This window comes from Centropristis striata, chromosome 7, assembly GCF_030273125.1.
Source record: "Centropristis striata isolate RG_2023a ecotype Rhode Island chromosome 7, C.striata_1.0, whole genome shotgun sequence".
NCBI lineage: Eukaryota > Metazoa > Chordata > Actinopteri > Perciformes > Serranidae > Centropristis > Centropristis striata.
The window spans coordinates 11,421,198-11,437,016 of record NC_081523.1 but is presented as its reverse complement, the minus strand read 5'-3'; the positions used below and the strand labels follow the sequence as shown (position 1 = coordinate 11,437,016).

The window sequence follows — 15,819 nt, the reverse complement described above, 5'->3', positions numbered from 1 at the left end:
GGATAAGAGGCCAAGTAGGAGTGTGCATGTATGGGGGTGGGTGGAGTGTGTGGGCTTGGGTTGTCCTGCGTGTTGCGTCTCAAAGACAAAGGGAGAGGCTAAGGGTCAAACTAACAGCAGACAGGCCAGTCCAGGGTCAGAGGGCTCAGACTAACCTGATCAGTGATGGTTGTTTATCTGACCACCCTGATGGAGCTGCTTTATCCCTCCTCTACTCCTCAACTCTTGCTTTTACATGAGGTCAACAATTCATCCTTCTCTCCGATAAGTAGACGCTCCCCATGAAAGAAATGCAAACATCATGAAAAATCAGATGCAGGATATCTTGTTGGTTATGAGGTGATCACGTCCCACGATCAGGTCCGAACAAAGATCGTTGTCTCTGAGTTTCCTGTCACTTTCTGCAGTGGAAGCAACACTTTCTTTTACGAAGGACACTGTGATGTGAGCAGGAATAATTGTTTTAACTCCTAGCATACCGCCAAGGTCCCAAGACCGGCAGCCAAACACACATGACAGGGTGAAAGGGATAGAGGCGCTCCCGCAGTGGGTGGGGGTGGGGGTTGTGGGACGTCATGGAGCCAATGTCCCGTCTGATTACAGCCAGAGGACTGGAGAGGCACGCTAATCCTGCACACACACACACACACACACACACACACACACACACACACACACACACACACACACACACACACACACACACACACACAAATATAGATACACAAAAACAGTCTCTGAGACAAAGGCACACAACCAGCATACACACACACACATACACATACTGACACACACAAACCTATTCAGTCGAGCAATTACACCCCATACCCCTTGACCTCACTCTGGTCCCCTTGTCCAGACAGCACACACATAATGATATCACTACCAGCAGGACTTCACTTTGCCGCTCTTTTTGTTTGCTCACTGTACAGACCGGTTGTGGCTCCACAGTCTCCCACTTTTGAATAAAAGAACATTGTCAGGTCATTATTGTGCATGTGCCTGGGACCGTAGCCAGGATTTAAAAAATTACCCAAGTCATGAGTCCAAATTCTTGCAATGCACCACCCTCCCCCTAACATGCTATGATATTTTGATTTTTGGGCACACTACATGATGACCTTTTTTGACATTTCTCAACATACTATAATATGGGGGGGGTTTTTCTCCCATTTTTGTATATACAAAAATAAATACATACATACATTTTTAAACAGGCAAAAGGTCATAGTGTAGTGTGCCCAAAAATGCAGAAAAAACCCCATGATAGTATAATGTTGATACATACATTTAATAATATAGTATGGCAAAAACACACCATATTATGTAATCTAAGCTTTGGACTGTGGTGGGACTCCCTGCTGACATGGAGAGAAGATGCAAAGCTCACACAGAAGAGGCTGAGCCACAAGCTGGGATTGAACCAGTAACCCTCTTGTTGTGAAGCGATACAGCTAACCACTACACAACCAAGTAACCCCACCATGCTATAGTATGTCGAAAAAATGTAAAAATAAAAAAAAGATTATAGTGTATTATAGTAGTATGTTGATTCATATAATAGTCAATATGTTCAAAGATGTCAAAAAAGCACCATACAAAAGTTTGTCAAAAAATGCCAAAGAAAGGTCATCATATTGGCCAGGAATGTTGAAAAACGCCATAGTACGGTATGTTGATACATATATAGTATAGTATAGTATAGTATATCCAAAAATGTAAAAAAAAAAGAAAAAAAAAAAGAACACACCATATTATAGTACATCCAAAAAACACCCTCACGATACAATAGTGGGTCCTATGTTAAAAAGTTTGTGTAGTTTGCCCCCAAAAAAGACTGTGTTGTAGCATATTGCTACATATAATAGTACAGTTGTGTTCACACTTAGTTTCCACTGACCCTAAGTGACCAAAGAAACCAGTTATTAAAGATAAGTAGTCAAACTTAAATAGAGAGCCCAGAAATACTAGAATCAGCCAAAATGAAGTACCAAGTTAGCCTGGCTAACGCCAGACTAATCTCAAATGAGATCTAATCTGGCAACGAGCTATTCATTTCTCCGTAGAGGGGGCGTGGTTTACGATCCTCCAGAGCTGTTTATTGGGCGCTACGAATGTCTATCATAAATGTCTGTAGGTAGCTCTTAGCCAATCGTATCAGTTATACCAGATGACGTATGTAGAGCGACAGAAATTTGAGGAAGCATCACTGATGTTTACATAGCCAGACTAACCCATCTCTACTTTGAGACTAAAATGCTCAATTCTGCTTCTGCAACGTTTTTCTGCAACATGTTCTGACTCTGGCTGCTCACAGTCTACCGGCAGTGATGGTGTGTGTGTGTGTGTGTGTGTGTGTCTGTAAGTGTTGCTTGCTGCTTTGCTTCTCCAGTTCTCATTTTCTGCAAGATTATTTATTTTTACGCCTTATTTCCCCCTGATGACGAGCTGCTGCGGGTCTCTCGACGGCTCCGCTGTCCCCCGGCTCGTAGCGAGATCAACGGCGTTACAGCAATGAGCAGTAGCGGGGCTAATTGGTAGATTAGGCTTTTGCCAAATCCTGTCAGAAGCAAGGCTAAAACATCCTTTTTCGTGGTGAAACAGGAGTGTAAAGTCAAGCATTGTTCTTCTTTTAAAATAAACTTTGGCTCTAAGCTATGTAGAACACCATCTACAGCAAGATCCAAAGAGAGTTTCGCGTCTGCTGCAGCCATATTGGATCTGTAAGAAACATACAAAACTACAAGCTTCCGTTTGTCGAGTAGTACTCGTCATCGTCTTGCCGTCCCTCCCCGTTCTGTGATTGGATCCCTAAAACAGGGCTAAGAAACGGCCATCGTTGCAAGACTGTTTGCAGATGCGAAATGAAATCAAGCGCGCAAGGCAGTATGGGTATACCCAGGCTAGTACCAAGTACCACCAAAATTGCCCAAATTCACAAAATAATTGTCTCAAGCTATACTTAATTTAACGCTAACATCAGCATGCTAACATGCTGACATACGCAATGCTAACATGCTAATGTTTATGTTACAGTTTACCAAACGTCCCACCTAAAAATATTAAGGAAGAATAATTTTGAAATATATATACATATATATATATATATATATATATATATATATATTTCAAAACTATTCTTCTCTAACTATTCTCTCTCTCTCTCTCTCTCTCTCTCTCTCTCTCTATATATATATATATATATATATATATATAAAACATATATTGAACATGTTGTTTTATTCAGAAATGATAAATACTATGTTTTTATTTGGGTTTTTTAGAGGTCCCATGTGCCTCAGCATCCCCGAGCAGGCTTCCCTCTCTCTCTGCTGCCAGCGCTTCCCTGCAGGCTTGTCGGCACTTGTGTACAAGCATGTTTGCAAACAGGCCAGACAAGACCACTGCTGTGAGACAAACACAAAACACAAACATCAATAAACAAACAAATCCATTCATACACCCCTCTCCATCCAAACACTGCATGCACACGCAGCCTGATTTCAGAGCACTCACTCAGCTGGCTGTCACATGCCGCTGTTTGCCAGCAGCAGCATTGTTTGGTTCACACTCAGTGCATTTCTGCGATATTGTCTCATTATTAATAGATGGTGTCAGAGAGTCGCTGGCCTCTCTGTCTGACAAGCCATTAGCATAAACACAGACTTCCTCTCAATATCTGTTTGCACCACACTGTTGACCTTTAATTATGGATGTCTAAATGTTTGTTACCTGTCCACTCAAGTGTGTGTGTGTGTGTGTGTGTGTGTGTGTGTGTGTGTGCAAACTACAGTGAAAGTCAAGGCTTTTACTGGTTCTAGGTTTTAGTAGTCAATCATATTTATTTTTGTATTTTAGGTATTAAAAATAGAGGCTTGACAAGGAAAGCAAGAGCAGAAAAAAACAAGGAGAAAAAAAAAGAAACATAAACTTCATAGGCCTCAAATGACAGATTAATAAGATATTTTATAGCTGCATATTAGTTGTAAATACTTTGGTTACATTTGGAGGATTTTAAACTTTAGACATTAGACATAGCTGAAACCTCTTACATCATGCGATTACTCAAATGCTGGAATGATTCAGAAACATAAACCATAAACATAAACTGCTCCCATCAGGGACAGAATTAAAAGCATATTTAGCCTGGACCTGTTTCAGGGGATCCTCCTCTTTTTTTCTTCTTTTTAAAAAGAAATATAAACACACTCGATTTTGATGCTTTTTCTATTGATTCTAGTACCCTATTTTCAGCCAACCCAGGACTTTAAACTTGGAGACTGATGTTTGCATCCTGTTGTTGGAAGCTTCGTCTGGACGTCCGTTTGTTTTCTTTAGCCTAACCTAAACCAAAGTGTCTTTAAAGCGTATAAAAAAGCATCGTCACATCAATCATCAGGTTTTGCAATGTAAATAGGTTGCATCACCTCAGACAACATTCATATTCAACCTAATATTTATTCTTTATTAATTTATTTAATTGTGACTAAGGAAATGGTCTGTGGGCCACCTAACACCTTTTTGGGTTCCACTGGCCATAAGTTGAGTATCACTGCTCTACAGGAGAAAGAGAGGAGCTGATTACAGGCAGCGACCAAATCCACAAAACTTTTATTTAGATATTACCCAACATCCAGTGGTCTCAAAATACCTCAAATATGAACACCAAAGCACAGACAAATGTGTATAAATGATACAGAATTCAGCATTATTTTCCATTTGATGTAATGGAACATTGATTTTTTTTTTAAAAGCACATTGGATTTGGATATTTGAATTGAATATATCACTTAAGAGAGATTCATTTAGCTGTTGTGATGCACTAAAACAATATATGGAAACTTCAGAGTACATTTAGGAGGAAATGGCTAACATTAGGGTTTATTAAAATGAACAGTACTACCAGTTCTCTTTATTGTCTTTGTGCCATTATGAATTCTGACCTATTCATCTTCTCCTCGTCCTCCTCAGCTGTTAAAAGGTCTTCTGGTGTTTACATGGGTGTTGTGTCTCCATCTCCTCAGCCTCACACTGTGCCCATCACCTGACACAGCATGCTTTTATTATAATAGCATCATTGCATTAGTATTAATAAAGTACAGAGAGTGTGTGTGTGTGTGTGTGTGTGTGTGTGTGTGTGTGTGTATGTGTGTGTGCGCATGCAGAGCAAGCCATTCATCAAAAATGGGTACAGCAGCATCTCTGCCTGCAGCTATCTGTGTTGTTGTTTTTCCCCTTCACTGCCTTTCGGTCATGCCTTTTCTGTGTGTGTGTGTGTGTGTGTGTGTGTGTGTGTGTGCATGTGCATGTGCGTGTGCGTGCGTGTGGGTGACACACATTTACCTCAGATGCATTTTTCTAGTTTTGCTGCTTTCACTGTCAGCATCGTCCTTTTCACCACACCTGGAGATTATTATGCAAAAATAACAGCACACAGCATTTCCATTAAGTGCGCTGATGCCACCTTCCTCTGTCACCATGTGCACTGTGCTCCCAGTATGAACATGTTATGTCAAATTACCATTAACTCAATCCTATATGACTCCTACCTACTGTAAATGCAGTAACAAGTCTTTGTAGATATTTTAGGCGTGTACTAAACCATGAATGTCCTGGTGATATTCATCATATTTTGTAATTTTTTATCATGAATATTACTGTAGGCGAAAAAAAATTCACTAAACAATCACAGTACAAAGTCTATTTTAGTGGCTGTTAGTGGCTGATTTCGATCAGCAAGTGGAACTGTAGATATTTAGCTGAGGTTCAACGTCTGTTCCTGACCAGGGAAACACTCACCATTAGCTGCTTTTTCTAATCTCAGGAATATACTTTGAACCTCACCTGTCAAGACCAAATTTCAATAACTGTATGCCTTTGGCCACATTTATAGACTGTATGACCATGGGTAGACTATGAGACAATGAGTCCCTAGGCAAAGACACACACCACCTCTCCTACAGAGGAGTCAGACACAGACTTTGTAGGGGTTTTGGCTCCTTTTTGTTGCTGTTTTCCATCTCTTTGTAGTCATTATGCATCTTTTTCTGCTTTTGTGGAAATTTTGTGTGAAGGTGTTTTTGTGTGTTTTGTGTCCGAAGCTATTTTATGAATTGTTTGGTAATTTGGTAGTCATTGCATATTCACATACAGAGAGAGTTGCTGTCTTTCATAAAAGAAAGGGGTTGAGTTCAGCTTCCGTATGGCTGAAGGGTAAAAGCTGTTCCTTGTTCTGGAGGTGGGAACAGAGTGCAGCAGTGCAGTGTGAACAGATTTTTTTTGTCTCTTTGTAGTCAATTATTATTTATCTGCGGTTGGTACATCTCTCATCCAGTTGCATTTTGCATGGGGGCACTTTGGGGGCACTGACACTTTGGGCCCCTGGGCCTGTGTTTGGTAGTCCCGTTCAGTGATCCATCTACAATGCATCTTAAATGAGTCAAAGATTATGACCATAAGCGTAGATTTCTGCCACAATACATCAGATCATCATGAAAAGTAATTATTTAAGTGTTGCAAGGACACACATTTTCCCAGCTGGGGTTATGAAGACTATGAAGAAAACTTTCTGTATATAATATTATATATATTCACAACTAAATAAATGTAGAAATCTCTCATGTGAAACCTCAACTTTGGCAGAAAATAGAGAGTCAATGACTAACCCCGTCACACATGATAAAAAGCTGAAGAAAATACATTTCTAGAGCCTTTAGGAAGTAGGTGGCACTTAAGCTTTCGTCGTATTTCTTTCTTGAAAAGCTTTAAGTTTGTTAAAATCACGTTATTCCAAACAGTTTATGAGATATATTCTGCATTGCTGAAGCTTCATGAGAGTGAAATATATTCAAACCAAAGACTCCAAATGGAAATATTTTACATGTCTTTTGCATCATCTTATAAATTTTTAAGATTTTCCTGTCAGACATTTTGCTATCTTTGAAAAAATGCAGGTTTTGATTGGTTTACAATGCATGCCACAATGTGCAATTGTCCCTGGTTATATAAATGTATTGTATGTTATCCCTGCCTCCCACCTTAAAAACTTTATTTAAAACAAAAACCAAAAAAAGAGAGTTTTGCTGCATATCATGAGTTTGTTACTGACAGGATTTTTAAAAATACATTTCTAAACAAGTTTCAGTACAAAACAACTTAAAACTGCAATAAATCCCTGCATAAATTAGGCCTACATTTTCGATCTGAAGTAGCCTTAATAATTTCACACGACAGATCTTGTGTCTGACATGTTTACAGCAAAGTGTCATCATGTGTCTGTCAGTCCAGTGTGTGCTAAGGAGCTGGGTAGCACGTGCTCGCGTGTCCTGTCCATCGTCATTCAAAGCATCAGCAGCAGAAAGGTGTGATATTAAGTGTGATTTTTGTGCTTAAAGTGAAAAAATCACACATCTTCCCGTGGTAACACCTGTCAATCAAATGTCTGAAACTTGTGTGTCAGGGGTCACATCAGTGAGGTTCATGCTCAACACATATATCAGTGTTTTTCAATCATATAGGTGGTTTAAATGGACAGATTATGTTACAACAGACATGTTTCTGGTAGTAGTTTTGTGTTTTGACTTTTTGCAAGCTAACCATGTTTAAAACACCCCAAAGAGGACAGGGTCATATTTGGGTCAAAATCGATTTTTGAGGGGGATTGTATGTATTGTATGAGTCTATAAATACTTCTTTTTTAGAAAAATCCTGCATTGTAAACCCTAAACTAACAAAAGTTAGAACCCATCAGATGTTTGGCTTAATTCATTTATTATCAAAAAAGTTGGCTAGTTCTATACTAATTGATTAATTGATAGAGGTTGGACCAAGTCATTGTTTTGTAAGTCCCGGGTTAGTCTCGGGTCTTTACACTCGACTCTCAAATAAAGACAGGCGAGTCCACACTGCAAAAAAAGAAAAGTTGGGTGAACTCAAAATTTCAAGGCAACAAACTTCGATAAAATTTAAAGTTGGACAATTAAACTAAATATTTTAAGTTTTGTTTTTGAGTTTGCTCAACTCTGAATTTCTCTGGCACGATTGTAACGCCGCTATGAATGTCAGCTAATGTTGTGACCACAATTTTGAGTTAGCATTGATACGCTAATGGCTACTCTTGTAGCTGTAACAAGCATCAGTTAGCCGTTAGCTTTCGCTAATGACCGAATTTCACAACAAAGAAATAAGAGTTAGCAGAACTATTGTCCATTGTTGTGAACCCCAACTTAAAGATATAAGTAACAACAACTCACAAACTTGTTTTTGAGCATACAACTTGCTTCCTTTGTTGTGCTAACTTACATTATTGCCCTAAATGTCAGTAATTTATATTTCCAAGTTTTACCAAATTAAATCACTGTTTTAGGCTAGAAAATACAAGTTGGCTTTTTTGCAGTGCAGAGTCAAGTCCTTAACTTCGAATGAACTTCAACAAAATCAAATGCCATTTCAACAAAAAAGTAAGGCCATGGTCACACATCTGCCAGTGCAGGCGAATAACCAAGGTGATATTCGCTGGTCAGAGTTGACTTTGCACTTCCATAACATGGCTTGAGGAAAGATATCAATTATTTTCCAGTCAAAAGACTCAAGTCCAAGTGAAGTTAGGACTCACATAGTGTTAAAGTCCAAGTTGAGATGCATGTCTTTTTTTATGTTTTGTTATCTCCGTTATTCAAGAGTTATTTACACTCATGGGCATGGTCTTCTGCTGCTGTAGTCCATCTACTCCAAGGTTGGACATGTCAGATATGGTTCTGTATAGCTTGGTTGTAACTAGGGTTTTTGGGTTACTTTCTTTCTTACTTTGGGCATTTCTACCATTTTGAACCAATCTGGCCATTCTCCTCTGACCTCTGGCAACAACAAGGCATTTTGACATGCCACGTTCAAAGGTCAGTCACCTTTCTTCCCCATTCTGACGCTCGCTTTGAACTTCACTGTTCATCCTGCTTCTTTAATATGCTTTTTGTTACTAACATGGTCAAACTCACATGCATAACCAATACCACTGCCAGAATAATTGCTCTCCTCACACCCAACCTTAACAAAACAACAAAACAGTAAGGCCATCATATGCATTGCAACCACAATACGACAAGACATCACACACCCACTCAACAACCACCATCTAACACTACTGCCCCTTTGGGCACAGGTGCAGAGCTCAGAGGTGCAGAAGGGCCTGCTCTCTAAAAAGCCTAAACCCAGCTGCCATGGCCACCTTAAATAAAGGGCTTGTTGAGTGTTTTCAGTGGTATACGTATGTTGTATTATTAAGATGTTAAGAATATTGTACGTGTAGGATGTGTACAGTGCTGTGGAAATTATTTTACTTTGGGGATAATAAAGTTTAAGTCTAAGCAGATGACCTTGACCCTGTCTACATGCCTGAATGCAAAGGTGGAAAAAGTTTCCCTAACTTAAGTGTGAAATTACTCAATTACAAGTAAACGTCCTGATGTCAAAAGTTACTAAAGTAAAAGTACAAAGGTATCAGCATCAAAGTACTTGTTATGCAGAATGACCCCACTGATATATTTTATATATTCTAAACATATTAGATTATTTTTATTGATGCATTTATGTAAGCAGCAGGATTTTAATTTTAAAAAGTCTGATCACTTCAAATTAATCATGTTTTTAAATGTTAAATGAGCTGAAAAGTAACTAAAGGCTGGCAGCTTAATGTAGTGGAGTTGTGTAAAGTCTAATTGCCTTAAATTGTAGTGGAGTGGAAGTATAATGTTAGATAAAATGGAAATACTCAAGTAAAGTACACATACCTCAAAACTGTAGGGGTGGATTCGGGAATGTGGGACACTTGGTAATGTGGGACACTGCTTAAAGTAAATATAGTCATCAAAACCTTTACTATTGGTCTACCATGGGTGTCATGTGACTGAAATTACATAAAATATTTTTAAATTTAGAAAAATATAACAAAGTTAAAATTGCAAAAAGTGTCCCACATTACCCGAATTCACTACAGTACAGTTCAGCACAGCACTTGAGTAAATGTGCTTAGTTACTTGGCTGATTATAGGTTAATTAAAACACAATTAATTCATTTTTTGAGCGTATTAATCACCTACTCTTTCAGTGACAAAAGTTTGATTCAAATGTAAAACAAGTAAAAATAAAAATAGTTTCAAAAGTTGTTTTTCTCTGCTTCCGTTCCTTTAGACGTTTTGAGTTTTGTGTTGCCATAGAAACCATAGAGGTGGAGAAAAAAGCCGACTGCGGGAGGAAGAGTGAAACTTGGAAGATATCAGCAGGATAAGAGTCGGAAACTCGGAGATTTCGTTAGTGAGAGCCTTCAGAGACAACAGGGAGAGATGAATCGGTCCTCACAGTGAGTTCATGAACGGTGTTTCTCCCGCTGCAACGTGCGAAGCGCAGCCAGAATCAATCCGAGCGGTCAATGTCAATAACTTTGTCCTGTGTGTGAGCAGGAGGCTGCCTGCGGGGACCAGCCCGCTGCAGACAGGACATGACACGAGCTTTGCCCTCTTGGATCTGCAGCAGAAACGCAGAGAAGCAGATTTGCTGGACGAAAAGCTCAAGGAGCGCAAACAGGTGCGTCAAAATCACTGCAGATCTCTCTCTCTCTCTCTCTCTCTCTCTCTCTCTCTCTGTCTCTCTCACTCCCTCTCTCCCTTTTCTTTCTTCTTTATCCTGCTTTATTATTATTGTTTTATTTAGGGTACTTATTGTTTATTCTAAATTTACAATGATTCGTTTTCCACTATAAAACATATACATTTTGCAGGGATGCTACAAGTATAAAGAATATGATATGCAAACAAATGAAAAGTAAATGTCTATTAAATCACAGATGCTATATTTAACTCCATATTCACTGCCTTAAATCAGGCTGTTAGAAATGCATGTTGGTCAAACTCCTGCCCAAATTAGATTAGATTAGATTAGATCAGATTAGATTAGATTAGATTAAATTAAATATTCCTTTATAAGTACCAAAATGGAGACATTTTCAGTATAACAGCAAAAATAGAAAGAAGTATCAATAAAATAACAATAAATACAACCAAATAATATTAACAAGAAATATTAAGGTCTCAACAATTATTAATATTCTTATTAATTATTAAAGTATTAACTTAAGGCAGACAAACTTTAAAATATGTCCACCCTGTCGACAACATTATCATTGTATGATAATAAAATGCACACTTTCAGAAAGGTATTTAGTACCTTTCTCAACAATATATTTTATTTAATGAAAAAAGGCAATAACGAAATTATTGCTAAATATTTCTTTTCCTTTAAAAATCTGTTATAGTTCTTTTGAAAATAGACAAGATATCTGATCAAACATTCACACAACAATATAGCCTTCATTTGTTTCTAAATAAATCATGCAAAAGGTTATGCTACTGTGTGACAGTAATTTATTTGCATAAAACATGAAGATGGGACAAAGGCTTTAATGGGTTCTAGAGGAGAAGCCATAATTTAATAAATAACAGGAAATGCTTAAGCATTATAACAAATGATTGCAGGAAAAATTATTTTATCAGTTAGCTGAACAAATGTTTACATTAAAAAAAATGTTGGACACATATGTTATAGCAATATGACTTTGCTATTTAAACCCCATATTATGAACAACTGGATTAGGAGTATGCCATTTTATGGAGAAATAATGATTTTCTTTAGCTAAATCCAAATTTCCTTGATATATTGAAACCTGTTTTTCTTTTAAGCAGAGTGTGCAGAATGAATATTTAGCTGACAAATCTGTAATATTTGAATCCACCCCATAATAATCTGGTTTGCTGTAGTTGCAATCAACCGAATATTGCAGTAAATGTGGTCTTCAGTACTCTGAACTAATATAAGGCAGACGGGAGAAGATTTACTCATATTGAATATCTTTAGGGAATAGCATAGTAGGATTATGGGCATATTAACATCATATAGAACTTTATTATCTACTCCTGGAGGTCGCTCTGCTCTGAGTCATTTTTTCCTGCTGTGTGTGTTTTTATGTAGAAATTGGAGAACTTACAGCAGTGTGCAGATGAGTTGGAGGAAGAGATAAAGAAAGCAAAGGAGTTGTTCTTCAGTCGTGATATGTTGCTGAAGGTACAGTACAGCAAAGGACCACTTCACTCACATTGCTTCTGTATCACACTGGATGTGTTTTATATATATATATATATATATATATATATATATATATATATATATATATATATATATATATATATATATATATATATATATATATATATATATATATTTATTTATTTTTATATTATTTATTTTATTTTTTATTAATTCTTCTTTTCGAACCGAAAAAACAAAAAAACAACATAAACTACAACAGCGTAGGCTAGATGCATACACATATTCATACACATACTCACATAGGCACCATTAACCAGATGTACATAAACATATAAACATTTACACACATACAGTATATATAACCCTATACATATACATGCATCTGCCCCGTCTAAGTAATAAGATAGAAATAAGAACCAGTTAACTTAATATTCAATATGCATTTCCCTATATCATTTTGGTTAAAAAAAAGGGAGTAGGCTGAAGTATAAAATACTTATCTAGGCCTATCCCCTGATACTCAACACTTCAAAATAAGAAATTGTATCTCTATATATAGCCACTTAATGTCAAATTTTCAATTTCATGACTGGAACTGAACGACAACAGACAAACTAAACCCCTCTGTGTCCCTCCCTGTAGACTCAGGCTGCAGATGAAGGGAGAGGAAAGAGGAGATTCGGGTGCAGGAGGATCTGGAGAGGTTAAAGGTGGAGTGTGCCACACTGAGGGAGACAAATGAGTAGCTGAAGAGTCAGGTGGACAGACTCGCTATGTCTAAGAAATTCCTGGAACAAGTGGTCAAAATGACGAAGGTACTGCAAGGATTTTTTACACATGGCAGAGAAACTACAGTAGCAGTCAAAAGTTTGGCCACACCTTCTCAATCAATGGTTTTCCTTTATTTTTTCTTATATTTTCTACATTGTAGATTAATATTAAATACATCAAAACTATGAAGGAGCACATACAACCTATTTAGAAACTATTGGAGTTGGCAGGTTCTATTTTACCTTTGTAGATTAATACTGAATACATCAAAAATATGAAAGAACACATCTGGAATTATGTAATAAAAAATAGGTTTTATATTTTAGATTCTTTAACGTAGACAACTTTTGCTTTGAAGGTCTCAAACAAAGTCAAAAGGCAATAAATTCCATGATTTAACTCTTGACAAGACGTAACTGAAAACAATTCCGAAAGTGTGCAAAGCTCCCCAAATGTGTTTCATCATAGTTTTGATTTCTTCAGTATTTATCTACAATTTTCAAAATAGTAAAAATGAAGATAACTTTTAACTGATGCTGTAAATCTAGTAGGATATTTACTAAACAGTCTGTCAATGGCCACCTAACCTGCCATCTCCAATAGTTCCTAAACTATTATAGATAACTCATTGTTCTGCTGCTCAAAAGGCATAAACATCCCACCAGGTTTCTTCACATAGCCTCTCCAGTATAAAGCAAAAGTTAATTTTTGACCCCTGGAAATTGTTTAGTCGTGGTGGTAAGCCTTCCTAAATCTTGACTCATCGTGTCTCTTTTAATGATGGCATAAACAGTGAAATAACACTTCTATCTTTTTCTTCCAACTGGTTCATGTTTTATTTCACAAAAGTGCATTAATTTGTATGATGTTTGCAGCAGTGGTCATGGTCATGTTTTGAGAAGATAATGAAGGTTAATATCGTAGCTGCACCTTTCATGTGTGTCTTACAGTTTGATGATATAGAGGCACTCATGGCTCATTGTGAGAATCTTCTCCACTTTCGAGACCAACTCTATCGGAGGGAGAGTGAGGCGCTGGAGCAGGTCGACCAGGAGAGAAAAGCACTGCTGACACTGGAAGACAAGCATCACTTCCTGCGGCTGCACAAGAACAACCAGCTGTCCAAGCTCTAGACCGAGCTGGAGGAGACACACTCCGAAGCTCCCACATGGGTATCAGACACAAAAGAGTCCGTCATCAGAGCCAAATACTATCAAAATCTTCTGTGCTAAACTTAACTTAACTTAACCCTGTCTTCACACAGGAGAGAAAGTGGAACCACATTCAGGAAACGGCAGCAAAGAAGACACTCCGACTGGGACAGATCAAGATAGCCACTCTCAACCTCTTTGAAATGATAGATGACAAGGTAAAAGACGAGGAAACTGTGGATATAAACGACACGGAGAAACAGCTGGACCAGGTGGTGTGCACCCTAACAGAGCAGAGACGTGACAAATGGGCAGAGCAACAGAAAACTTACAGTTTCCTTCTGTCTCCTTCTTAGCTCAAGATGTTCATCCAGGACCATCAGGACATGTTGAATAAACATCAAACTCGCTCACAGAGACTTGATGGACAGAAAAAAGACAAGCGTGTTGTAATTCACAGTGAAAAAAAACATAGTTAGAAATGCCTTAAACATACCTTTCCCTGCTGCTTTAAAACTGAACAAGTATTGAATAAACTCTGCAATTTAAATGAACCATGAACTTGAAGACAGTAACCCTCAATAAACTGACACTGAGGTCAAACAACAACTGATTAATCCTCCTGCTTTGCCACTTACAGTAGTAAAACTAGAGACATGTTTATACTGCATGCTGGGAAGTATGCTAAGAGCCGGCCAATATTTCTCAAAAAACTTATTACGTCATTGTAATTAGCATGGCTTGATTATTTGAGCTTGACTCATTTTAAGCTCTGAAATAGTTCTGACAGTAGGAACTATATTTGAGGATGACTCATTTAACCAGTGGTGGAATGTAACTAAGTACATTTACTCAAGTATTGCTTACACTTTAGATAAAAAACAAACAATATGTTTGTACTGTATACTATATGATATGATGTAGAGCTCTACTACTAATTATAGTAGTAGGTAGCAGTTAGTCTTCCTGGGGTCCACAAACAAAAAATATAATACAAAACACATTAAAATGCTCTAAGATATATTTTTAGTGATAAAAACAGAATAATATAATGTTCTATAACAATATAACACTGTGGAAGAAACTGATCTGTATAATGAGTACTTTTACTTCTCATATTTTAAGTACATCTTGCTGATAATACTTATCTACTTTTTATAAGTAACATTTTGAATCCAGTACTGTAATTTGTAATTTAGTATTTTTAGGATTAAGGCATTTCTGGTCAGGTAAATATTTTGGTGCTTCTTCCACATCTGATAAATACATATCTAGCAGCAATATCAGATAACTTTTACTGTTGGTGGTTTAATCCTCACCTCCTCTTGTCTACATCACAAGTGAATGAAATGTAGAACATTGATCATTCAAAACACGAGGTCCTGTACTGCCACCTCGTGGCCGTTAAAGAAAACCGCAACTAGTAAACAATGAAACTCCCTGGTGTAATGAGTTTTAATAGATCATATCTGATTGATCGCATACATTATCAGGAAATCTTATTTGTAGAAGTCCTCAGGTCATGATCTGAGGTCTCACTAAATTCTGATTATTAAAATGAGTTGAGATGTCGTATGTTTTTTGTAAATTGGTAAAAATGTGTTGACATATGGCAACTATATGCGATTATGGAAGTCAACTGAACTGGTTGGGGATCAAGAATGTACAGCTTTTGATATTTGTGTTTATTTTCTGTCATTTCAGACATTTAGCAACTGTAACTGTACCATTTTATCTGGATTATTTATGACAACACTGTAAATTACAGGGAATTGTAATATAATGCCCAAAAATGTTAGTC

General features: G+C 37.4%; 1 protein-coding gene across 1 annotated transcript; it reads left to right on the top strand.

Moving 5' to 3' along the window:
- The first annotated feature begins 10,337 nt into the window (after nucleotides 1–10,337).
- Nucleotides 10,338–15,732, top strand: cfap73 (cilia and flagella associated protein 73). The gene is given in 7 exon segments (XM_059336692.1): nucleotides 10,338–10,354; nucleotides 10,455–10,578; nucleotides 12,019–12,116; nucleotides 12,758–12,911; nucleotides 13,818–14,039; nucleotides 14,132–14,290; nucleotides 14,375–15,732. Coding segments are annotated over 7 exon segments (897 nt in total). The 3' UTR covers nucleotides 14,498–15,732.
- The last annotated feature ends 87 nt before the right edge of the window (nucleotides 15,733–15,819 follow it).